This window comes from Canis lupus, chromosome 23 (genome assembly GCF_048164855.1).
Source record: "Canis lupus baileyi chromosome 23, mCanLup2.hap1, whole genome shotgun sequence".
Classification (NCBI taxonomy): Eukaryota; Metazoa; Chordata; class Mammalia; order Carnivora; family Canidae; genus Canis; species Canis lupus.
This window is the reverse complement of record NC_132860.1, coordinates 2,009,557-2,035,847: the sequence shown is the minus strand read 5'-3', so window position 1 is coordinate 2,035,847 and position 26,291 is coordinate 2,009,557. Positions and strand designations below refer to the sequence as shown.

General features: G+C 42.9%; 1 protein-coding gene and 1 long non-coding RNA gene across 6 annotated transcripts in view; one reads left to right on the top strand and one right to left on the bottom strand.

Annotated features, from left to right (window-relative positions):
* The window catches only part of METTL15 (methyltransferase 15, mitochondrial 12S rRNA N4-cytidine), a 314,558-nt gene that overhangs the window by 212,422 nt on the left and 75,845 nt on the right, over positions 1 to 26,291 (top strand). For 2 of the 4 annotated variants that reach the window (XR_012015421.1, XR_012015424.1), the window contains exons 6-8: positions 14,630 to 14,707; positions 18,908 to 19,012; positions 24,951 to 25,157. Coding sequence is in view for 1 of the 4 variants with exons in the window: in XM_072793724.1 (XP_072649825.1) it covers positions 14,630 to 14,643 (14 nt within the window). In the remaining 3 variants the exon portion in view is untranslated. Of the gene's footprint in view, positions 1 to 14,629; positions 14,718 to 18,907; positions 19,013 to 24,950; positions 25,158 to 26,291 lie in introns of those variants that run through there. The other 2 variants (XR_012015422.1, XM_072793724.1) reach the window with 2 other exon arrangements.
* The window catches only part of LOC140614634 (uncharacterized), a 92,726-nt gene that overhangs the window by 65,998 nt on the left and 437 nt on the right, over positions 1 to 26,291 (bottom strand). For both annotated transcript variants that reach the window (XR_012015427.1, XR_012015428.1), the window contains exon 2: positions 14,695 to 14,810. This is a non-coding gene — a long non-coding RNA (uncharacterized lncRNA). The remainder of the gene's footprint in view (positions 1 to 14,694; positions 14,811 to 26,291) is intronic.

The window sequence follows — 26,291 nt, the reverse complement described above, 5'->3', positions numbered from 1 at the left end:
ATACATCAGAGGAAGAATCATTGCTTCCATACTGCAGTTGACCATGGGTAACTGAAATCACGGAAAGCTAGATTGCAAATAATGGGAGACTACTGCATATACTTTCAGGAGTGCCAGGAAGAGAAGAGAGAGAAAAAGGCAGAGAGCTTATTTGAGGAAACAATCATTGAAAACTTCCCAAACCTGAGAAAGATAATGGGCATCCAAATTTAAGAAACTCAAAAAGCTCTAAGCAGAAAAAATCCAAAGAGACTTACACCGAGACAAAAAGAGAATCTTGAAAATCATGAGAAAAGCAACTTGTCACATACAGTGAGCTCTCATTAGATTTTCAGCAAATTTATCAGCAGAAATATTTTAAGCCAGAAGGGAATGTGAAGATGTATTCAAAGTGTTGACAGAGATTAAGAAAAAATACCTACCAAATGCAAACTCTATCTGGAAAAACTATTCTTCAAAAACAAGGGAGAAATAAAGACCTAGCTGTATAAACAACACCCGAGGGAGTTCATCAGCACTAGACCTGCCTCACAAGAAGTGCTAAATGGGCTCTGTCAAGTTGAAACAAAAGGATGCTAACAGCAGTGTGATAGCATATGAAAACAAATTATCCATGGTAAAGGTAAATATATAAACAAACACAGAATACTGTGATGGTGATGCAAAAATCACATCTGATTCTGGTATAGAATTTAAAATGTAAAAGGATAACAACTGTAGAACTATATTGATGGATACAAAATATAAAAATATGTAACTTATGACACTGATAAACCAGAGAAGATATGTAAAGGAATAGAGTTTTTGTATGTTATTGAATTTATCAGTTTAAAATGTTATAAGATGTTTTATATAATCTCCATAGTAACCAAACACACACATAAAACCCAAGGAAGATACACAAAAGAAAACCAGAAAGGAATTAAAGCACTGCCACAAAAAAAAAAAAAAAAAAAAAAAAAAAAAAAAAAAAAAAAAAAAATCAATAAAACATAAAGAGTGAGGCAAGAGAGGAAAAGAAGGATAAAATAACTAGAAGACATGTAGGAAGTAGTAAACAAAATGGCAGTAGTAAATCCTTCCTTTAAATTTAAAATAATTAAATTCTTCAAAGATGTAAAATGGCTGAATGGATCAAAAAAACAAGATCCAACTGTAAGGTGTCTATAAGAGACTCATTTTCGATATAAGGCCACATAGGCTGAGGGCAAAAGATTGAAAAAGGCCTTTTTCACAAAAGGCCTATGCAAATAGTAACTAAGAGAAAGTAGAGTGGCCATACTTAGTTCAGACAAAATAAGCTTTAAGTGACAAATCATTACAAGAGACAGAAAAGGACATTATATAATAATAAAAGGATAAATTCACCAGGAAAGTATATTGATTATATATGCAACTAAAATCAGAGCATTTAATTATATGAAGCATACATTGACAGAATTGAAGAGACAAGTAGATAGTAACAATGATAGTAGGAGATTTCAATGTCCTACTTTCAATAATGGATAGAACAACCAAACATAGATAAATAAGCAAATAGAGGAATTGAATAGCACTATAGACCAATTGGACATCTCAGACATATACAGAGCACTCTACCCAGTAACAGCAGAATGCATATTCTTCTGAAGTGCATATAAAAATCCTCCAGGATAGATCATATGTTATAGGTTACAAAACAAGTTTTAACCAATTTAGGAAAATCAGAATCATACCAAGTATCCTTTCTGGCCATATGGAATAAAACCTAGAAATGAACAGTAAATGTCAAACTGGAAAATTCACAAATATGTGAACACACACAACATACTCTTGAACAACAACACACTCTTGAGCAACCAATGGATCAAAGAAGAAATCAAGAGGAACATTAGAAAGTATCTTGGGACAAATGAATATGAAACAACATACCAAAACTTACGGGATGAAGACAAAGCACAACTAAGAGTAAAGTTCATCATGGTAAATACCTACATTAATAAGGAAGAAAAAGATCTTAATAACCTAATTTCACACCTCAAGGAAACAGAAATGAACAAACTAAACTCAGAATTAACAGAAAGAAATAATAAAGAATAGAGTAGAAATAAACTAGAGAACAACAAAACAATAGGGGAAAAAAATCACAGAACTGAGAGTTGGTATTTTGAAAAGATCAACAAAATTGACAAAGCCTTAGCTAGAATAGGAAAAAAAACAGAGGGTAAATTCAACAAGTCTGAATGAAAGAGGAGATGTTATAACCGATGCCACAGAAATAAAAAGGATCATAAGAGATTACTAAGAAAAATTATATACCAACAAATTGGATGACCCAGAAAAAGTAGATAAATTCCTAGAAACATGCAACCTCTAAAATTGAGTCATGAACAAATCAATTATGAATCAGTAATCAAAACCTTCTAACAAAGAAATACCGAGGACTAGAGGGTTTCACTAGAGAATTCTACCAAACATTTAAAGAAAAATTAACACTAATCCTCAAATGCTTCCAAAAAACTTAAGGGAACACTTTCAAATTAATTTTATGAGGTTAACATTGCTCTGATAGCAAAACGAGACCAAGGACCACAAGAAAAAAAAAAAAAAAAAAAAAAAAACCTCACAGACCATTAACTCTGATGAATGTTGGTGTAAGAATCTCCAACAAAATACTGACAAATCAAATCCAACCGAGCATCAAAAGGATTAAATACCATGACCCATGAGATGTATGCCTGGGATGCAAGGACGTTTCAACATATGAAAATTAATACACGGCTTTAACAGAATGAAGGACAAAAGTCAGATACTCATCTCAATTGGTGCAGAGAAAGCATTTGACAAAGTTTAATACCTTTTCATGATGAAAACACTCAACAAACTAGGAACAGAAGGAAACTACCTCAACATAATCAAGGCCATATATGAAAAACCCACAGCTAACAGCATATTCAACTGTAAGAAACTGACAGCTTTTCCTTTGAGATCTGGAACAAGGCAAGGGTGCCCACTCTTACCACTTCTTTTCAGCATAGTGCCAGAAGTTTTAGCCACAGCAATTAGGCAAGAAAAAGAAATGAAAGGCATCCCATGTTGGAAAGGAAGAAGTAAAATGATTTCTATTTACTGATTATATGATCTTATATCATCTTATATATAGAAAACCCTAGACTCCACAAAAATACTGTGAGAACCAATGAATGAATTCAGCAAAATTGCAAGATACAAAACCAACACACTGAAATCAACTGCATTTCTATACACAAAATGAAATTAAGAAAATCCATCTCATTTACAATAGCATAAAAGAGAATAAAATACTTAGAGGAAAAATTTAACCAAGTAGGTCACAGACCTGGGACAAGCTGGGTGTTCCTTTTTTTTTTTTTTTTTCAAGCTGGGTGTTCTGATGCTTCTCCACCCCAGCTGCCGCTCATGGGCCCTGCCCCCTCCCCCTTCCTCAGGGATGCACGCCACAGCCCTGATGCCGCTGCTGACACATGCAGGTGTCATACTGTGCCTCGCCTTTTCATACCAGCAGACGGACACACAAACCCTTGCTGGACTGAGCTGCGAGCACCCGTGTTTGATGATCTGGCCGAAGCACCAGAACCCACCTGCACCTCCGTGGAGGCTGCAGTGGTGCCAGCAGGACCTGCTCCTCTACCACAAGGATGGAGGCAGCCGCTCTGCCTCTGCTGCCACTGCCTGTACTGCCCACCTCATGTGGCACCACAGACTCAGTCTGGCATGGGCCTTCAGACAGTGAAGAATGTCTGTGCCGTAGCAGAACCTAGGCAGGGGCTCTGGTGTCTAGAAAGCTCCAGAGGCTGAAGGAGGCCCTACAGTCCCAGTCGGCCTCCCAAAAGAGCCTTTGGGATGGTCCTTCCAAAGATAGGAGATGAGCTCCAGAGTGAACCCTAGTCCATCAGCCTTTGGGGTCAGTCAGACTCTCAAAACAGGAGCACTTGGCGTTCCCTGTGGCCTTTAGATGGGAAGAGGAAGAGACATTCATGCCAGGAGGTCTTTCCTCTCCTTCCCTACCATCCCATGGAGTTCTCATTTTCTGCCTCTTCTTGAAATGCAGCTCAAGAGGGTCTCTGTCTCCTCTTATTCTCCTAATGTAAGGTTGTGTTTTCTGAGGAGGGGCCTGGAAACTGCCTCTCCTCGGGTCAGCATCACTTTATCTGACAGGACTTGGTCAGCAAAATCAAAACCACTTGAGGAGTTTAAGGCAGAATGACATTTAATACAGAGACACCAAGGCTGGGGAACCAAGGACAGAAGTTTAGGAAGTATGGGATTTATGGAGACTCCCTACCCTGATTCTGGCTGCCTATAATTCTGATGAACTCTGGAAGGATGCCTGGGGCCACTGGCAAAGCCTCCTGCCTGTCAACTGCTTGAGCCATACTGGCCTTTCCCAAACCTCACGCTGGTTTCATCTCAGAGCCCAACAAGAGATCCAGCCAGCAAAGGCCCATGGTTTCCAGACGGGTAGCTGCTCTGACACACAGGCTGTGTGACAGACTGCCCAGCATGGGGACCCTTTCTGTATCCACCTCCTACCTTACCTCCCAGTTTCAGCAACAACATTGAGACATGGCCCAAATTCCTGAAGCCACTGCCATGCCAATGATGCTCAAAGTCTTATTGGTAACCTACGCATTTGAGCATGTTGATTCCAGCTCTTGTTCAGACACATTCCACCTGGACATCCTATGGCCTCAAGACTATACTAGAAAATTAATCACCATCAACACTCCTTAAATAAAATAGAGGAGAAAAAGAAAAGGAGAAAATGGGTGATATATATGAATTACAGATAATATAGTTCCTGATAAATATATATATATATACATAACAAAATAATTAATAAAAAAAGAAAAGACTTGTACACTAAAAACTACAAAACGCTGATTAAAAGAGTTGTAAAAGACAAATGGAAAGACATGTTCATGTATTGGAAGATCTAATACTGTTAAAATGTCCATGCTTTCCCCATGATCGTTGGATTCAATGCAATCTCTTTCAAAATTCTAATGGCATTGTTTGCAGAAATAGGAAAAAACTATTCTAAAATTCATATGGAATCTGAAAGGACCTTGGATAGGTGAAACAATCTTAAAGAAAAGCAAAGCTGGAGGCCTCATACTTCCTGATTTTCAAACATGTAGCAAAGTTATAGTAATCAAAACGGTACGTCACTGGAATAAACACACACGCATAGACCAATGAGATAGAATAGAGATCCCAGAAATTAGCCCCAATGTCTATGGTCAAATGATCTTTAACAAGGGTGCTGAATCTACACAATTGGGAAAGGATAATCTCAAGAGACGGTGTTGGGAAAACTGACTATCCATGGAAAATAATAAAGTTGGACCCTTATACTATATAAAAAATTAAATTCAGGAAGATATATATATAGATATATAATATATATATATCTCATGTTGCCTGATTGTCTTTGAAATGTTCCTATCTGTATATACTCATTCTCTGTATATACACTATTAAATTTTATTTTCTCCTGTTAAAAAAAAAAAAAAAACTAACTCAAAATGCATTAAATACTATCACATTAGGAATTAAAGTTCAACGTATGAATTTTGGGGAGCACACAAACACTGAATCTATATAGCAAAGTGTTTAATGCATTTTGAGTTAATTTTTTGTACCATGAGACCTTTGGGAGATGATTAGGTTATGAAGGTGGAGCTCTTATGCATAAGATGAGTGCCTTCGTAAGAGAGACCACAGAGAGCTTCCTCGCCCCTGTGCCATGTGCAGACATGGTGAGAAGACAGCCCTCCACGAGCCAGGGAGCATACCTTCATTAGACGCCACGTCTCCTGGCACCGTGATCCTCGACTCCCCAGACCGTGAACCACCCACTATGTAGTATTCTGTTGTAGAAACCTGAACAGAAATTGGCATTGAGAAGTAGGGTACTAACTGTAATAAATGCTTAAAAATATGGAAATAGGGCACTCTGGGTGGCTCAGAGGTTTAGCGCCACCTTCAGCCCGGGGCGTGATCCTGGAGTCCCAGGATCGAGTCCCATGTCCGGCTCCCTGCATGGAGCCTGCTTCTCCCTCTGCCTGTGTCTCTGCCTCTCTCTCTCTCTCTTTCTCTCTCTCTCATGAATAAATAAGAAATAATAATTAAAAAATGTTTTAAAAATGGGAAATAGCTTTGGAACTGTCTAATGGGTATAGGCTAGAAGAGTTTTGAGGTGCATGCTAGAAAAAGCCCAGATTGTTGTAAACAGACCCGTAAAGCTGATTTTAGTTAAAGCTCAGAAAGAAAGAAAAGAGGGGAACTATAGAGAAAGCCTCATCTTTTTAGAGGATACCTAAATAATTTTGAACAGAATGTTAGTAGGAATATGGACGGTAAAGGCCATCTGATGAGGTCTCGTATGGAAATGAGGAACATGTTACTGGAAAGTGGAGGAAAGGTCATGCTTGTTATTATCAAGTGGCAAGGAACTTGGCTGAATTGTGTTCGTGTTCTAGTGTTTCATGGAAGGTGAAACTTTTGAGCAATGAAATTGGATATTTAGCCAAAGCTATTTTTATGCAAAGTGTTGAAAGTGTGACTTGGCACATCCTGACTGCTTATAGTAAAATACGAGAAGAGAAAAGTGACTCAAAGATGGAGCTGTTACAAACAACAACAAACAAACAACAACAACAACATGGAACTGTTAAGGAAAAAGGAAGTAAAACTTGAGGATTTACAAAATGCTCAGTCTATCCTCATTTTTAAAAGTTAGACACTAAGGGGGTGGCCAAGTGACAGTTTGATGAAATAAGTATGGGTTGGCCAACTTACCCTAAGGCAGGAGCTATTCTAGAAGGTCATGGAACAAATGACCCTAAAGCCGGAGGTCGTATCTGCCCCTCCCATCTCAGGCCTAACATACAAGGGCCCACAGGACAAGAGGGCTTCAGCGGAGAGGCTGCTGGTACCTGGGGAGCCTGGGTGCTTGCCCCCCAGCACGTCCTCGCATTGAGGGCTATGCTCCCCACTTGTAGACAGCAGTTTTGGGTGGCATCTGTGTGGTGCCGTCTCTGCCCCTGGCATGACTGCCTCCACCGAGGTTTCAAAGGGTGGAGCTTCTTAGGCCCACAGGATTTCAACCCCATCCTGAGAAAACCAGTGAGGCAGGCCCCAGCGCAGAGCTGGCACGGGACTGTCCACCTCGGCCTTGGTGGTGGCACTGCCGTCCCGTGGCCCTGGAAGGCAGAGCAGCCAGCCAAAGGGAGATTATCCTTAAGCCTTAAGTTCTCATAGAATTAGTCCTGTTACATTCTAGGCTGACTTGGGTCCTGGCACCACTTTCCTGTTTCTTCTATTGGAAGGAGAATGTCCTCTCTCTGCCTGTCCTACAATTGTTATTTGGAATCACGTAACAGGTTTGATTTCACAGGTTTCACAGGTTGCCTTAGGATGGATCATACCTCGAGTCTTACCTCTATTTGGTTTAGGTGATATTTAGATGAGGCTTTGGATTTTAGACTTTTGAGTTGATGCTCGATCAAATTAAAATGTTGGGGGATATTGGGATACAATGAATGTATTTTGCATGTGAGAAGGACATGAATTTTGGGGGGGGCAGTGACTGAATGTTTGTGTTCCTGCAAAATTATGTTGGCAACTAATTCCCAATGTGATGGTATTTGGAGGTGGGACCTCTGGGAGGTGACTAGGTTGTGAGGGTGGACCCTCATACATTGGGTTAATTCCGTTATAAGAGAAAGTCTAGAGAGGCCCCTCACCCATCCCCCCTTATGTGGACTGGGCAAGAAGATAATCAACTTATTAATCAGAAAGCAGGCTCTCACTAGACATCCCATTTGCTAGTGGTTTGATCTTTGACTTTCTAGCCTCCAGGGAGGTAAGAAATAAATTTCTATTGTTCATAAGTCATCCAGTCTATGGTATTTGTGATAAAAGCCTTAACAGACTAAGATAGACCCTAATGTCAAACCTATAGTCAGAAACTATAAAACTCCTAGAAGAACATGCAGGAGAAAAGCTCCATGATATTGGATTTGGGAATGATCCCCTGGACATGATACGAAACATACAGACAAGAGAAAAAATAGACAAATGAGACTACATCAAACCTAAAAAGTGCCACAAGGGAAACAATTAGCAGAATGAAAAGACAACCTACAGAATGAAAGAAAATATCTGTAAACCATATAAAAGGTTGATATCCAGAATATATAAAGAACTCCTGTAGCTCAATAACAAAAAAGGAGATAACCCAATTGAAAAATAACAAAAAAAACCTTCAACAGATGTTTCTCCAAAGAAGATATACAAATGGCCAATAAACATGTTCAACCACCAATCACCAGGGAAATACAAATCAAAATCATAGTGAAATATCACATCGCACCTGTTAGGATGGCCACTCACCAAAAAAGACAAATACAAAACAAAAAACAAGCAAAACAAACACCAATAAATAAAACAGAGAATAACAAGTGTTAGTGAGGATGTAGAGAAATTGGAACCCTCATGCACCTTTAGGAGGAATGTAAAATTGTGCAACTCCTACGGAAAACAATATAGAAGTCCCTCAGAAAATCACTAACAGAATTACCATTCGATCCGGCACTTCCACTTCTGGGTGTTTGTCTAAAATCATTGAAAGTAAGATCTCGAAGAGATATTTACACGCTCATGTTCACAGCAGCATCGTTTTTAAAAGTTCCAAGAGGCAGAGGCAACGTTAACGTCCCCTGACAGACGAATGGACGAGGACGACTGGAACACACGTGCAGGGGAATGTGACGCTGCCCCACCGAGGGGCCTGCTGGCTCACGCGCAACACCTGCAGCAGGAGGAGACCAGCTCAGGGACACAGCCAGCCGCAGAGAGCCGACGCCGCACGATCCTACTACAGGAGGGCAAAGCCCTTCAAAACAGCAAGTAGGATGGCAGGTGGGGAAGCCTCGGGAGAGCGGAGAGGGGCAGGGGCCGGCGGATGCAGGACTTGGGTTTTGCAAAATTAAAATGTTCTGGAGATCGATTTCACGACAACGCGCGTAGCGTTAACACCACACTACTATGCATTTAAAAATGAGAGGATGGTAGATTTTATGCTATATGTTTTTTTAACACTCACGCAAACACACACATACACCAAAAAACCATCGTGTCAACCAAATGGAATATATCTAGTGGGCGAATGTGGCTCTCCAGGTCCTGGGTTTGTGACCTGTGAACTGTGGGAGACACGGACAGGGAAGAGACGAGAATTACCATCTCTCGAGCACTGATTCGGGCCAGGAGGAACACGAAGCGCTTTGCGAAGGTTTTCTTGCCCCATTGTCACAATAATCTTACAATCTAAACACTTTCATTCCCATTCTACAGATGAGGAAACAGAAATTGCGGTCATGTACCCATAGTCAGTCAAAGGCACACAAAGCAGACCCAGAGCTGGCGTTTTTTCCAGCGCTTTGGGAACAGAGGAAACATCTCAGGAAGAGAAGTGCTGTTCAGCGAATCACAGGGGGAGGATCAACCGGCTGACCCACGTTTGGAGAGGAGTAGCCGTGTTCCCAGGGCCTGGGGGGAGCCGCAAGCTGGGGGGAAGCACCTTAGAGCCGCGGCCTCTGGGTCCCAGGCCTGGCTCTGCCACTCACGGGCCCTGTGGCCCGGAACTGCTCACTTACCCCCATGCATGTGGCCGTGCCTCTTGCCGGGCCTGCCAGACGGTGAGTGAGCCCCGGTATTAGCTGTCACTAGATTCCGTGGCCCACTGCTGGCTCTCGAAGGCCAGGGTCCGCCTGGATTTGCTGTCCTGGACCATTAGCAAACGTGAGACAGGATTTCAGCGAGGCTGATGGGAAGCAAGCACCTTCCCCGTGAAAACTGTTTTGACCGGCTGCCGGGGAAGAGTCCGTCTTTCTCCAATCCGTCCACCACAGAGCTGCCAGGGGCCTTCTGAAACTCAGTTTTGACTCAGTTTTTTTCTTTAAAAGTTGTCAATTGCTCCTCATTTGTCATCACATTCCTAAATTTGCATGGACTTGAGAACCAGCAGAGGATGTCATTAAAAAGCATATTCCAAGGCTTTCCCGCAGAGAGTTAACTCCTCAGTTCTGCTGAATCTGGTGATGCACAGCGCCCGTCGTTGGGAGTCTTTGCTAAGACCAACTTCAAGCTCGTGAACTCATAAAAGACTTCATGACTAGGCTCTGGCTACCTCTCCAACCACCCCCTTTTTTTTTTTTAAACTTTTCTATCCTAAGATTAACTCTCTAGCACTAGAGCTTCCCTTCTAGCTCCCCACATATTCTGAGCTTTTGCTGTTTCCGTTTTTCCTAGAATACTTTCCTTTTTTTAAAATATATATTTTTAAAGATTTTATTTATTTATTCATAGAGACAGAGAGAGGCAGAGACACAGGCAGAGGGAGAAGCAGGCTCCATGCAGGGAGCCCGACGTGAGACTCGATCCAGGGTCTCCAGGATCACGCCCTGGGCTGCAGGCAGCGCTAGACTGCTGAGCCACCAGGGCTGCCCAATACTTTCCTTTCTTCACTCAACTCCCGTGACCAACTGCATAATATATTGCCCCAAGACTTAATGACTTAAGGCAATTATAATCATTTACTATGGTTCAGGGTGTCTGCTCAGGGATTTGGAAGTGGCTTAGTTGGGCAGTTCTGCTCTGGGGCCTTTGAAGGGTTGCCGTCAGGTATCAGCTGGAGCCACGTGAAGGCTTAACTACTCTGGACTATCACTTCCAAAGTGGCACAACCACATGGCTGGCAAGTTGGGGCTGGCCTTTCTACATGGGCCACTGCTTAGGGTTGCGTAGGAGTCTCTACAGCATGGGAGCTGGATTTCCCCAGAGCAAATAGTCCAAGAGACCAAGGCTGAAGGTGCTAAAGGTTTTTTTTTTTTTTTCATCCAGTATTTGAGATGTCACAGCATTATTGGTGTAGAGCTCTCTTGGTCATGTGGGTTCACCCTGCTTCACTGTGCGGAGAGACTACAAAGGATGTGAACACCAGGAGATGAAGATCTCTGGGGCCATCTTGAAGAAGGGCTACTACCACGTCATCCTTTACCACCTGGGCTTATTAACCTCCCAGAAGCCTTCCTTGAATTTCTTTCCCAAATGGTGTAGCTGCCCCTTCTCCATACTACTATTTAGATATGTACATATGGAGATATATATAAATACACATATTTAAAATTGCAAATGTGCAGCATCTGCGCGTACACATACGTGTGTCATATACACGGGGTAGGAATGTGTGCATATCACATATATGTATATACATACACATAACACACATACGTCCGTTTTCAGATGGATAAATTGCATTATGTGTCTGGCTTCTCTGTTAGGCCACTTTGTTGGTAGGGTTCATATCTTATTATCCTTGTATTTTATGTTTTGCTCAAAGATTAATGAAGGAAGGAGGGAAGGAAAAAGACGAAGAGATAAAGGAAGGAAAGAACAATCCTGAGCAATTCGGTCTGGTTGTCACAAGGCTCTGTGATACATGAGAGTTCCACTTCTGCTAATTAGCAGATGGTTAACTGTATTTATGTGTGTGTGTGTGTGCGAGTGTATGTGTATAGGTTTTTTTGTTTTGTTTCTGTAAGGGCAGCTGAGAAAAGAGCCGGGGGACTTAGGAAATCTCTCACAGCAGAAATGTTGCGGAATGTGCATGAAGTTTGGCATTATTCAACTGGCACGGCTCTAAAAATCATATTCAGTCATATTTGTTCTCCTTTTGGTATTTCCCCGACATACCCTGGCTCACAAACGGGGAAGATGGAAGTTATAAAAAGGAGTGTGGTCTCAGAGAGGGCAGAGGAGACTCATTTTTTATTTATTTATTTATTTATTTATTTATTTATTTATTTATTTATTTAGAGGAGACTCATTTTAATACTAAGGCATCCCTAGGATGTCTTAAGGACTCTTTCAGCAATGATCTTCCCGCCGTGGGAGGTCAACATGTACTGAAGATACCAGATACTCTTCCTAGAACTAGATCCTACACTGAAAGAGAGCTGTTCACATACATACATTAAGGATGCTTCATCTTTTTAATGACATCATTGCTGCTCTGTACAGGAAGTGGCTCCCATGCCTTTTCCAACAAAATTCTTACCCCGATTTCCTATGATCATTAGTTTGTTCTGGTCTCTCCCCAGGACCATGAAAGAGTCAAGCATTAATTATTTTTATAAGCACTTTATGGTGCCTGATACACAGCGAATATGCATTAAGTATAAGCTGAACGAATGAAATCATTTATTCAGAACAATCATGTTAAAGGTTACGTCTTGGCAGATTCCTGCCCACCAAACACACTGCTTATTGAAACCTGCAGAAACAGTGAGCTGATCTGTATTAACCAATCACAATTACAATAAAATATAATGAATCAAATTAGGACGCTTTCTTCCACACGTATATTTGTGTATATGCAGCGTTCTCTGCCATTATCTGGCAATTATCCTTGCCCACAATTTCCTTCTACTTCAAAAGGGACTTGATTTTGCTTTCAGAATTTGGGACCCACGATTACTCGTCTTTTGAGCTCTGTGTCAGGTGAAGCAAAAGCCTGACTCTGATCTTTGGGGGCATCCAGTCGACAGACTCACTGAGCGTTCCCAAGGTGTCAAGCACCACGTTCATGCACAGGGGTAACGGGAATACTATGTTTGCCTTCTAGAAGAAAGTAGCTGAGTTCCTGTGTGGTCCTGTAGCCTGAACAGAGGTTCCTGTAGTATGTAGTGGTCACTGCAGGGTGCTGGCCTGATTACCTATCCTATGTGTTTCAAGACCGAACCACTAATCCCGTCTGTCTCCTGCACGTTGGTGACTGATAGCTAGCTTATGGCTGAGGCTCCTGGGGAGACTGGCCTTATCCCGAAAGAAGCTACCTCACCTAAGGTTATGTCCCCTGGTCACTATGGAGATATAAATGTCTGCCCCTGGCCCCGATTTTGGACAGCTCTTCAGGGCCATGCCTGCTGCAGACTCCCAGTAGATCAATTGGGTCTCTCTTGCAACTGCCTTGCAGTTGGACTTTTCCTCTGCCCAGTTCTGTTTCCTTCACTCCCTCACATGTGTTGACTTTGAGACTACTCCCTAGTAAATCTCATTGTCTCTTCCTGATGAACATGGGTTAAGCAAGTCATTATCTTAGAGTGTTGTTATGGGATAACCCCATGAAAATGTGTATCAATATTATGCTTTATTTCAAAGTTCCATATATATATATGGAAACTAGCTTTATTCAAGAATTTTGGGTAACACTAGTAAAACATAACCCAAGTGAACAATAGGAATCTAATTTGCTTGTTTTAGTACTTATCACACCTTCCCAAAACTCACAACTGGATCTTAATATTAAAGATATACTCCGTACAAGAACTCAGCACCTGGGGCCCCTGCGTGGCTCAGTCAGTTAGGCATGGGACTCTTGGTTTTGACTCAGGTCGTGATATCAGGTCTTGAGATCAAGCCCCATGTCTGGCTCTGCACTCCGCATGGAGTCTGCTGAAGTCTCTGTCTCCCTCTGTCCCTCCCCACCTGCCCTCTGTGTCCCTCTTTTTCAAATAAATAAATCTTTAAAAGTAAAAAAACTCAGCATTTACGGTGTAAGTGTGAATTATTTTCAATGCATTAAGAGTAAGGGGATTTCACTCTCTTTTATCTGTAGCAGGCACTATAAGAAAGGGAGAATGAAACTTCATTTTCATCTCTCCAAGGAAAACTTCTCGATAACATACGCACTGTATTTGTAGAAGGTGTTATTATAAAGCAAGTGTCTAAATTTCAAGAGGTCTTTATAAAAAATCATTTATCTTCATAGCACATATGTCAGAATATTAGCTAGGGATTTTTTTGTAATAACTAATTCTATACTACAGTAGTGACAGATGCACATCAAGTGGTTAATACAAGGTTACTTAGTTTATTCATTACATGCTTTTCTCCCCTAAGATAGAACTCAATATATTAAGGTATGAAATCTTTGTAATCATTTGAAAACATCAAAATTCACCTACTGATTGATAATGAAATTCCAAAAATAAAATTTAAAAAATTTACATGTAATCTACACAAACACTGGGTATATGAATTCAAGGTAGATATAAGTCATTTGCAAAGTCTTTCTAAACTTTTCTTTCGTTACCATGACAAAGAGAATGACAAACTGCCAAGTTACCCAAACTATTTGGCAGCATGGTTCCATGAAGCCATAAGCTAAATGTTTATATACTACAGGATAGAGTATAAAATTCGCGTGATCTTTTAAGATAGGATATGCGACGTCATAGAAATTCCTACAATGAGTTGGTTTTGCCTAATCTTAGATCATTCTTTTGTCTCCTTCTCCTCACATTCTTCGCTGCACTTAAGCAGTAAAGTTTGAGAAAAATTGCTATGCAGATTTGATTCAGAATCATAGATTTGGCCTTTTGCTCAGAGATGGACACAATTTATTTATTAAGCCACAATTTCTTGACAACCCACTAAGCGTAGCACTGTATGAAGTTCCCTGTTCCCTACAGTGGTCCTATACTGCACAAGACAGCTTCCATTCGACCTCAGTAATCCAAACTACTCCTTCAACCTGCAGGTTTTCAAGCATGACTGCACTCATGGTCATCAACATGGAGGGGAACTGTGACATCCCAGACTGACCTTCAGCTCAGAGGTGAGCCAGGGTGAGTCCCGAAGGCCCGTTCCTCAGGTAAACAGCAAGCTGGCTTCCCATGATGATGCGTTTCTCCAGGTGCTCCTCAGGCAAACAGGGACATCTGATGTGGATAAGGCGGGAAATGGTTTAAAAGCCGTCTGGAATTGGCCAATGTAGTCTTAGTTGCCCCACCCCCACACCTCTCTTTAGGTCTGAAGGTTACACATTTTGCTGCCATTTCTGCATTCAGCTTTCTCACTCGGCAGGCTTTGTAGAACCCAAGGGGTTTACGTTAGGCAGATGAGTGTGGATGAAATCAAAGTTCCATCACTATTGTGGGTGGGCTTGGGCAAGGGAATGAAAACGTTTGCTAAATTTAGATGGCTCGTGTAATGCTCACTAACTACAACAACGTGTTTTCTTTCGGAACACTAAATTTGAGAAGACAAGCAGTTTCCCTCCCAACCAGCTTCATTCACCACTGAATTGAACAGAATTGAAAACACTTGAGAGCAGTGACTTATTTGAAGTCTTTTCAACTGCAATATTTCCACTGGACTAGGATGAGCAAAAATTAGTGTGTGTGAACAGCTGTCAAGAGGAAGTCATTACCAATCTATGTTTTAAAAATAGTCAACAAGTTTGCATTACAGCAAACAATAGATTTTTGTTTGACAAAACTTGTTCACAAATAAATGACATGCCCAGAGGTGTGTGTTGCCATTATATTTTGACAAAAATTGACCGATTTCAAGTGGATGTGAGACTGCCATATTTACAGTTTCAGTTTAATGAAATGCCTAAATTAGGGCATCAATTATTTCCATTGGTATTATTATTACTTGCCTGGAGGAAGAATCAGCTGACTATGACTTTCGCCTAAGAATATCTGCCTGGGAGGATCTTTTGGGGGCTTTAACCTGTAGACCTCCCTGAAGAAGTAATTCCTTAATCTATTTTTTTAGTTAATTATCATCCAGATTTATTAAAATCATTTTCATTTTTCCAAATTTAGAGGAGAGAACTCACTGGTCCTCTCTCATGTTTTGTCTGATTTATGTTTTTTCTTTTGTTGACCCTACTGTTTTTTATCTCTTGCCTTTGGGCCTTTGAACTTGCAGCTTCCTCTGTCTACAACATTCTTACTGCTTATCTCCTGGTTACCTCCCATACATCAATCAAGTGTCCACTTAAATGTTACCTTTTCCAAGAGGCCCTAGATTGGATTAGGAGTCTGAAACTTGCTTCTGAAACTTGGGTTCAGTCAATGGTAGTGGTCATACTGTCTCTCCAAACTCTTCCCAACCCATCCTACCACTGATGATTGTACCCTATTCAGCTCTGTATGTCCAACAACCATCACAGAGCCTCCTCAATGAGCATTTGTAGAATGGATGAGTGAACATGAAGATGAACATTGACTCGTCATGTGCTTTGCTGCTTCTTTTGAGGCTGCGTGAAGGCACTGTAACATTCAGATGTAAACCATCCCTGTCTCTGCTCTCCTGTGGCAACATTCACCAGCAATGTGTACTCTTTGAAGGGTGTTGGTGCAACTCATTGTTTGAAGGTTTCCAGGAAAGTAGGATTAAGGCTTTAAGAAAAGCTTCAATAGGAAAGAAACAAATGGCAGTCACAGTAGAGCAGGAAAGCTTGAAACCACAGGAACGGCCAATGAAATCTTTTGACTTTTGAGGCACAGAAGTGAAGGTCAGAAAGGTTAACTGGCTGCCAGGGGTCATAACCATGTTAATCACAAAGGATTTTAGAGTCCAAGCCTCCTGATTCCAGCCAATATTTCCTTAAGTGTGCTGTGTGTTTTCTAATACTGCAGCCACTTAGCCTAATGTGACTACTGAGCACTTGAAACATGGCTAGTATAAATTAAGATGTGCTCTGAGTATAAAATCAAAGACAAATGCTGTAAGCGTAAAATCAAAGACAATATGAAAGAAAAGCATAAATCATCTCATAAATAAGGTTTATATTGATTACATATGTTGAAATAATATTTTAGATATTTTGATTTAGGTAAAATATTAAAATTAAGTTCTTAATTTTAACATGGCCTGTAGAAAATTTAAAATTATCTATGTTGTGCATTTATTTCTACTGAACCAATACTGGTCAAGATAAAATTTAGGTAATGCGTAGACAAGGCATTAAATAATAAATCATATGGCAAGAAAAGTTATTCACTTTATTCTCCTTTAACTCATCTAATTAAAGAGAAATTACTAGTTTAGTGCTAGTTTTTCTTTAATACTACATAATTTCCCTTTTTTAACAAAGAGAAAGAAGCTTCAATAATTAGGGACTTAGAAGGCCATAAAATCTTGGTAGAATTTAACATGATTTTTGTGTTTGTTTTGTAAATTGCCCTCTATTTAGGTTAGATGATACTAGTTTTCAATTTATTGTGATGAAATAAACTTTCACTTATAAATATATTCATTTAACTATAATATGAGTCTATTTAAATCAAAATATTAAATATTGTACACATAGCACAGGACTGGGAAAAAATCATGGTCAAAGTTTGGGAAATAGCCATACACAATGTAGTTTCTATTCCTGGCCAACCCAGTACACTCAATCTTCTACATATGATCTGTAAAACTTCTACATATAATCTTTAAAACATTACCGTTCAGAATTTAATTCCAACTTTGATAAGGCTGTTGCAACATAAATGCTTCAGCTTCCTTTTTTGTGCCAAATAACTGAATTCAGGCACAGTTGACCAGCAACGGGTGTGACAGTTGAGGTCCCTAAAAGGTCATCCTAGATCACAGACTGAGAGGACCACTCCATTTAAGCCAGGCAACAATGCTGGCAGGTTCTGCAGTTGAATCTAGATGGAACTTTGGGGGCCTTCTGGGGAGATGGGGAAGCTGAGGAGAACAAATGTGGAAACAATTGGGATGACGAGAAATGAAGGGTGTACAAGCAAATTCCTGAGTTATATTTCAGAGGCCAGATACCATAATAAGCTCTGGAATAAGACTGTCTGGGCTTGAATTCTGGTTTGGGCATTTGCTAGCTCTGTCATCCATGATAAATTACATAACCTTTCCATAGGTTTGTTTCCTTATCTGTAAACTCATTAATAATAGCCACTACCTCAGAGTCTTTCTGTGAAGCACATGCTAAGTACTAGACCAACGTCAGCTATCAGTGTCATCATCCACACTGCCACACGATGTTCAGAGGAGCATGGAGATATATGTGTGATTTTAATCTAGACTAGGGGTTAATAAATTGGGACATGGAGCTAGAAGCATGCTGAAGATAGTATATGGCAAAATTAATCAGGATTAGGTTAAAGATAGCCAAATTGTCCTATAGGCAGGCTTTCTAAGGAATCCTCTCCACAAAGGTGCAATCACTGTGGACCATTTCATAGGCACTCTCATGCACTGGACCATCCTAGAGAAATGTGTCTTTTTAAATGTCTCTAGGAACATAGCTAAGAAATGGGTAAATATTATCTCATTTATTACCAATGATGGCACTTCTGTTTTTGTAGCTGTTTTTATAACATATCATTAAGACATTTTTCCTACAGGTTTTTTTTTTTTTCCATGCAGCAACTGGGGCCTTGGGAAGCTACAAAGGAGAGAAAATGGCTGTAAATAGCTTTTTTTTTTCTTTTTTTTTGCGATCACGCTGATTTCTGTACCCTGAGGTTTCTACTCCCACACATTCTGATGATGGGTAAATTACTGTAGCAGTAACTTAGACCAGTATTTTGAACTCAAGCATTAATTTGTGCCTTGTTTTGTTCTTCATGTACCTCTTCAAAAACATTAAGAAACTATAAGCAGTAAGTTTTAACTTTTTAGAGGGGTTGAAAATACCATTTGAAAATCTGTCAAAAGCCATGGGGTGTGTCTCCAGAAAGATGAATGTTCTCACATAAAAAGAAAATGTTTATACACGATTTCATCAGGTTCAATGGCTCCCTGAAGCTTAGTAACCCCAGGTTAGACATTTCTGTTGTGAGGACAAATAAACCATAGGCCCACCTAGAACTACAGAGGTAATGAAGAAAATGTAGCTGATCAAGGTCCCTGGGCCCTGGGATACGAGTATCTGTCCAGGTAAAAGGCAGGACAGAATATATTTAATTTTTAATTATTGATGAGAGGTTGAATAATTGTCTTCCTCTTGATTTATGTCTCTACAGTATTGCATCATTTTTTTTTTTTTTTTAAGCTTTGGATCTTAAATCGAGAAAAAGGTCACCATCAGAGCTTAGAATTTATAAGGCTAATCACAGAGAAGCCGATCAGATCTTCTGAAGTCTGTGAATGACACCAGGTGAGAATGACAGAAACGTTACTGAACATCAAATCAGTCACCGAACCAAGCACTTACTGTATACCTGGGCTGCGCCAAGCCAAAGTCGTGGAGCCTGAGTTAATTTTCTAAGGTCATAAAGTAGGCGAGTGGCAGAGCCCACCACTCTGTCCTAACACCTCGGCTGGGACTTTGTCACTATGTACTGCGGCCTCCACAACAATGTGGCACGTGAGATGGAATTCACAGTCCACCAAATATTGCCTCTGCGTAGAGCTGTGCACTAACAAAAGGCGACGATAGCACATGTGGCACTTTTAAAGAGATAAGGAATATTTTATTTTATTTTATTTTATTTTATTTTATTTTATTTTATTTTATTTTATTTTATTTTATTATTTTTTTGAGATAAGGAATTTAAATTGAAAGCAGGATTTCAAGACATGCAGTGCTTGCCGTAAAACAATTTAACCTAATCTAACTTAATCTGATGTGGTTTTTCCACTGGCCTTGACTATTATTTACTTTTCCTCAATTCTGTTCAAATACTTTTGCCCAATCTGGTGTTCCACAGAACGTTCTTCTCTCAAGATACTTAGCGCACAGAAGATTTTGTGGCTAAATAAGTTTGGGAAATGTTCCATGTTATAGTTTCTGTTTGGTGTTTTGGTTTTTTAAGATTTTATTTATTCATGAGAGACGCACAGAGAGACGGCAAAGACACAGGCAGAGGGAGAATCAGGCTCCCCACGGGGAGCCCAACGTGGGACTCGATCCTAGGACCCTGGGGTTCATGCCCTGAGCCCAAGGCAGATGCTCAACCACTGAGCCACCCAGGTGCCCCTCTGTTGGTGTTTTAAAAAGCATTCAAGAACGTTAAAGGTCCTGGGAAGTCCTGCAATAAAACATAATAACAAAAATCTCATTTTCCTTTAAGTCTGTATTTCTCAAAGTTCCCATACCTCAGCACACTTCCCAAATGGACACCTATCAAAATCCCACACAATGAAAAAAAAAAAAATCCCACACAGTGGATCCTCTGCAACACGTGCGACAGGGACTTGTGCCGTAGCTTCACAAGTCTTCAGGCTCAGCTCCCATTTTCCAATGATTGTTGGAGATGCAGAGCAATTCTTTTATGACAGCCTGTTGCTTTGGCGTGCCCTCCTTTCATAAGCATGGTAATTTAAATAATCAGGAAAATAAAGAACTTGAACTCAAATCAAAACTTGCCAAATGTCAAACTTTATACAACCGTATTTTAGAAAGTAAGAGGATGATCTCCTTTTCCCTTTTAGGGTTTAACATGTGGATCAGCTGTTTTTCCTATAAGGGTTTTCACCCTATTGGCTGCTATTGGTCCAAATAACCACCTCCACCTGCTCTAGACCATAAGCTCCACACGAGTGAAGGGTTATTTTTTTTGTTCCTTATTCAGGGACATATTTATAGGATGTAGAAGAGTGACTAATAACAGTAGGTACTCACTGAGTACATGAAAGAATGAGATCAAAATGGAGACAATTGTTTTTGTGATTTTGATTTATATCGTATTTGGCAGTTGTTTTGTTAACAAGCCAGATGTGATTGTTTTCAGATGTTTCCTTGAAATGTTCTAATGACCATCTTAATGCAGCCTATACTACGTAATAAACCTACTGGCCCAAAGTCAGAATTGTAAAGAGGTCAGTGATGATCGTTGTTTTCACTGCTCACCTACATATTGTTTTACTGGAGGGGGAAAAAAAAGTAAGAAAAAGGACAATCAAGTCCCCAGAATTCACTGGTGCCTCTAAATTAATCTTCTTGCGAGGGCAGTTTTTCCACAATTTACACTTCATTTCATGTAGTGTCCTGAAAGATCTATGAAGTGACTTATTGAATCCCAGTTCCTTAACATTCCTATTGGTGCTAATAATCATGTGTGTGGTTTCAAAAGTCAATGCGTTGTATCCTCAGTCAGAATGTGAGCAAGAAGGCAGACACCACCTCAAGACTTTTCAACAGAGGGACTTTAATGCAGGGGATTTATTACACCGGTGATGGAATTTCTGAGAACCACAGAGGGATGCTGAGGTAATCCAATGTTGAACAGCAGGAAACCACGACCATCTATAGGCTAGAAAGAAGAAACGTGCAGCGGTACTGCTGCCAGGGAGTCATCAGATGGGAGCCAAGACACACCTGTGAAGCAATGAAACCAAGGAGCTGGAGCCACAGAGGAGAAGCAAGTGCGGAGAAGCTGCCTTAGGTGGAGAGGAAGAGGAGGAGTGCCCTCCTCATTCAGTTTAACTACCCCATTCAATCTCCAGCCAGTGTCTTCCTTTTTGAAAATTCAGCCAGAAGACAGCTGATCCGAGATCCCGGGAAACACAGATTGCAGGGCTCATGAAGCCTCTCCCTCTATGAGAGAGCTGAGCTCAAGAAACACAAGGAACGGAGCCAACGTGCCCAAGCTCCCAGCCACGGCAGCTTCAGGTGTATCAATTGTTTCCAAAATTTAAAGCATTCTTTTTTCAAAGGTTCTAGGTAGTTTTAACTGCTTGATGTCTTGTCTCAACGGTTCTGCAATTCTAATAGATCAGTTACTGTTCTGGGAGGAACGTTTGCAGGACCATCTGGTAGAGACCATTGGAAAACTAGAAAAATCTTTTAAAAATAGAAATTGCCTAATGCAGTCCTTGCTCATGCCATCATGGGGTTTAGGCATTTGATTGAAATATGCCAATAAAATGACTTTTGAAATGTTCCCTTTTCCAAGTTTCCGAGCCAGAAACAGAAGGCTTATCTTCCTGTTAGCATAGGCTACTGTTGTACTAGGTTCTCAATCCGAGAAACATAATGACAAGAAAATACATCATGCTATGAAAGCTATTTGAGACTTGCATCGCCATAGGAGCAACTCTAAAAGATGCCTTAAGATTCAGAAAATCAAGAAAACCCAAGAGGAACTTAAATGCTTGAATCCTTATGTCCGCTACCGCAGAGCATGTCATTGGATACTCCAGAAAATGAATATGTCTTGAAGTGCGTGGAGTGTGTGATTAAGTCCCCGAGCAGGGTGAGTATGACATGATAATGCTTGACAAGCACTTGAAGAGCTTAGATAGCAGGGAAAGAAGGAGATGGTTTCCTGTAGCAGAAGGAGGTAGGACTTGAAGTACCAAAATGGACTTGGCGAATGGAAACATCTGAATGCCTTTCTAGAAATAATTTCCTAATGGAATCGTAAGTTAAGACCGTGGACTCGGTCTTCCAGAGGGGAGTGATCGGAGCACAGGTTCCTGAAGTAAACGAAAGAAAAGGCGCCTGAGAATATACCACAGGGAATACACCTAGGGAGTCCGCTCCTATTAGTTCTTTTCTTTAGGTCCAGCTTTAGATATGGCAGTGCTCCATGTGCATTCTGCTAGGGCGCACGCTGTCTTGGCCCGTCCGCAGGTGCGAAGCCAGGACTCAGGGAGGTTCAAAGTGGCTTGTTGGAAGCGCCCGCCGGGAAGTGTGAGCGCTGGGCCTCCGACCTAGGTTCTCCCTCGTGCGTGCCCAGCCACCACAGTCAAAGCCCGGGCGTCCGGGACTGCTGCTCACAGCGAACCGAAGCTAGGGTGGATGCTGCAAGAGCTCCACATTTTTGGAGCTGACGTGGATTTAGCCACAACGAAGGGAAAATACCACCCGTTTCAGAACCTTCCTCGCGGCTGCCTTAAGAGAAGCAAAGGCTTCTGCAGTTACACTGCCCCTGGGGGCGGGGCAGCCCCTTCACGGAAGGCTTGACCCCCACAGAGCTGGGTTCCTGCTGGCTGGGCTTCGTGCAGGTGTATCTGCTTAGTGGGACCTGAATCAGTGTGGAAACTTAGCTGCGATTGTAACTTGGTCTTCATAGTTTCTATTAGTCAGGAAAAGGCATTAGAAGTAGATGGAGATGAGTGACTGGATGAGACCACACCTCTCTGCAACAACTTTGGAAAAACCCACTTATTGAGATACAAGTAGAAACAGCTTAGATATACACTGCTTTTTGTTTTGTTTTGTTTTGTTTTAATGATAAAACCACCGTTATGGATTTATTTGTAATGGCTTTTGGGAGCCCAATGCCGTAAAGGATTCTGAGGCCTTCCCTGAACCCAGTGAGAAAAAGTACTTGTTTTGATTTTTGGTTTTTGATGTCCGCCACCATTGCGGGGGGCCGGGGGTCATGCCTCTGCCATTTTTTGGGAGGCAGGAGTATGTCTTAGCCGTGTGTAAATAGGCCCGGAGTAAGGTTCTGTTAAATGAATAATGAATAAATTATGAATAAACCGTAAATGAATGACTTCTGTCTGCGACCTTCGGCAGGAATTAAAACAGTGCTGAGTTCCCCACTTTCTAATCCTAATCTGTTTAATTGTATATCACCCCAGAGACTCAGAGAAGAAAGGGGATGCATTTAGGGGGATCAAAGAAGGTGACATTTAGAGGTTAAGGAGGCAGAAGAGGTTTCTCATTTAACTGAGGGAGAGAAAAATGTAGAGTGACAGGAGGGGGTTCCGTGGGCCTTCTTCCCACGCCCCCCTTGGATAACGCTACCTGTCGCAGCGAAGCAACGCCCAGATCTCCAAGGCCTAGCGCGATGAGCGTGGGTTCCAGTTCCCGAATTGATCCGAGGCAGGTGCTCCTTGACCTTTCAAGCATCGCCGGGGTCACCGGCGGGTGAAGAGCATGCGGGAGAAGCAGGTGGGAGAAGACCCTTGCTTCCTAACGCGGCCCTTGAGGAGGCGTCGCCCGCGGCGGACCACAGTCCTTGGGGAGCGCTACCGTGTGGTCGCACCCGAGTGGGGCAAGGGCCAGGCTGGGCATCGGGACAGAGTGTGTCTCCCGGCCACCTGCTTCCCGGCCACAGCTCCGGGCCGTCCTCCTATGAGCACGCTCGCGGCCTGCAGCGCCGGACTCACCCGGGGGTCTGTTAGAAGGGCACACCCTCGGGCCTGACTGGGGTGGCTCCTGGAGGATGAGCCGCGGTGGCCTGGGACGTCCATAAGGCTGCCCTCCTCCGAGGGACCTGGCCCCGGCCCGCCTGTCACCGCTGCCCTGCTGCCCGGTGCCACCGCGTCCCCGCACCTCAGTGTTTGAGGCCCGTCACCGATCACGAGGACGTACACCCCCAGGGGTCCTGCTGCAGTGGCCGAGAGTCCTCTGAGCCAAACGCCGAGAGGGCAACGACTACGGCAGTGCCCGGGAAGGCCTGGGAGCGCGGCCTGCACAGCCCGGGGCCTACTGCGAGGCCCGCGAGGCCTACGAGGACAGTGAGCACAGCGAGGACAGTGAGGACAGCGAGGACAGCAAGGACAACGAGGCCAGAGAGGACAGTGAGGCCAGAGAGGACAGCAAGGTCAGCAAAGACAGCAAGGACAGCGAGGCCGGAGAGGACAATGGGGACAATGAGGCCAGAGAGGACAGCGAGGACAACGAGGCTGGAGAGGACAATGGGGACAACGAGGCCAGAGAGGCCAGCGAGGCCAGTGACAGCAGCGGCTGGCAGTGCAGCCACAGTGTCAGGCTCAGCACCTCTGCAGCCCTGACCCCTGCCATCAGGGCTGCTGCTCAGCGCACTGTGCACACCGTGCCCTCCTCCACTCCCCGGGGCCTTGTGTGAGTGGCCCTGCGAGGCCCATTTCCCAAGGGTCACCTCCCCCTGACGCTCCGGTGACGATTCTGGCCGACGAGCCTCAAGTGCTTCCCGGGTTTTGCACATGCACCCTCTGCCTCCTGCATTCCTCTTCATTCTTACCCCAAGTGTGGACCGTATCTAGAAGCCTTAACCATCTGCCCCGTAGAGCCCCCGCCAGCTTGCTCTGGTGTTGGCGACCCGATTTTTCCTTTGTGAACACTGGTGCAAAAAGAAATCACGCAGAGCATCACCTGTGTAGACTCTTGCTCCAGCGTCTAGGCCCCGGTCAACCTATTGTCTTTTTTCTTCTAGGCTCAGGAGGTCAGTCCTATTGGGTGACGATGATCGGATTTCGTGAGAATCCGACACAAAGGACTCAGAGGCAGATCGAACCACCGAAAGCTCAGACTGTTAGACCACAGGGGTACCTTCCTGCGCGGCCTGCGGACACCGGCCGCACTTCGCCAGTCGGGCAGTGGCACAGCTTACGTGCAAGCGGCCCCAGCGCATGTCTCATAGGTAGGGCTGGGTGGCAGGGACGGGGGCGGGTGGCAGGGCCCTTACTTGCCTCATTGGCCTGAGCTTGCGGTAGGAGTGGCAGCGTAGACACGCTGTTTCCTGAGCGCGGTTCCTGGACGACGAGGGGCGCCAAGGACAGGCGGCTTGGGATTAAAACTGGGGCGTAGCCAACGTACAGTAAAATGCCAGCTGCCTCCCTTGAGCATCGCGGAAACAGGTTGTTTGGGTTACGAGGTCCACAGCTGTAAAAATGGGTTCACTTAAACTATTTCTGGTGAACATCTCTGATGAAAATGCACGCATGCTTCTCTGCTTTATTGAGCAGAACATTCGAATTTGATCTGGCTGCGACCACCCGACCACCAGTTCTTCTGAAGGGCTGTGTTGCGTTTGGGGCTCCGTGTTCGAACCTGTGCAGGTTCCCGTTTGGAGTTCTCGTATCCACTCTTCATTGTTCCCCTGTCTTCATGGACCCAGGCTGCCCGCCGTCACTTCCTGATGCTGCCAGTGTGTCCCCCCGTGACCTGCCGCCTCCGGGGTGCTTGGACTGGGAGACTAACCAATCCTGCTTGTTAAAGTCGTGCCTAAAATATAAGCAAAATCGACTGCATGTGAGCCCAGGAGCACGCCTATGCGAGCCAAGCGCATGAGCTTTGGCATATGCCTCTGCTTTGTCAGCGGCCCCCTTTTCTTGCTGGCTGGCTTCTGTCTCTCCCCCCCGGCCCCCCTCTTCTTTCTCTCTCTGTGTCGGGAAAGTAGGGTTGCTTCATTACTGGCTTTCATGCAAGTGAAGTGTTTCTTTGCATCAGGTCGAGTCTGAACACAGGTGATAGAATACTGACCAGACGTGGGACGTCACAGTCCTCCGGGGCTACTGAAAATCCTGGCCCTAATACCTTGCGGTTTTAGAGCTCTCCGCACTGTTCGCAACGTCCTCCCTACCGGCACGCGCGTCTGCCATTGTGCTATAATGCTCATATTGCATCATTTTTGTGGTCATGTTGGCTCTAAAGTCGTCTTAAACTAACCTCGCTAGCAAGTTAAAGAAAAAAAGACGGAGTCCTACAGAGAAGGAGTGAAAATGTCTAGCGTGCTGCTTGTATCATCCTTTCCAAACATTTGCCTTTTCTCTCC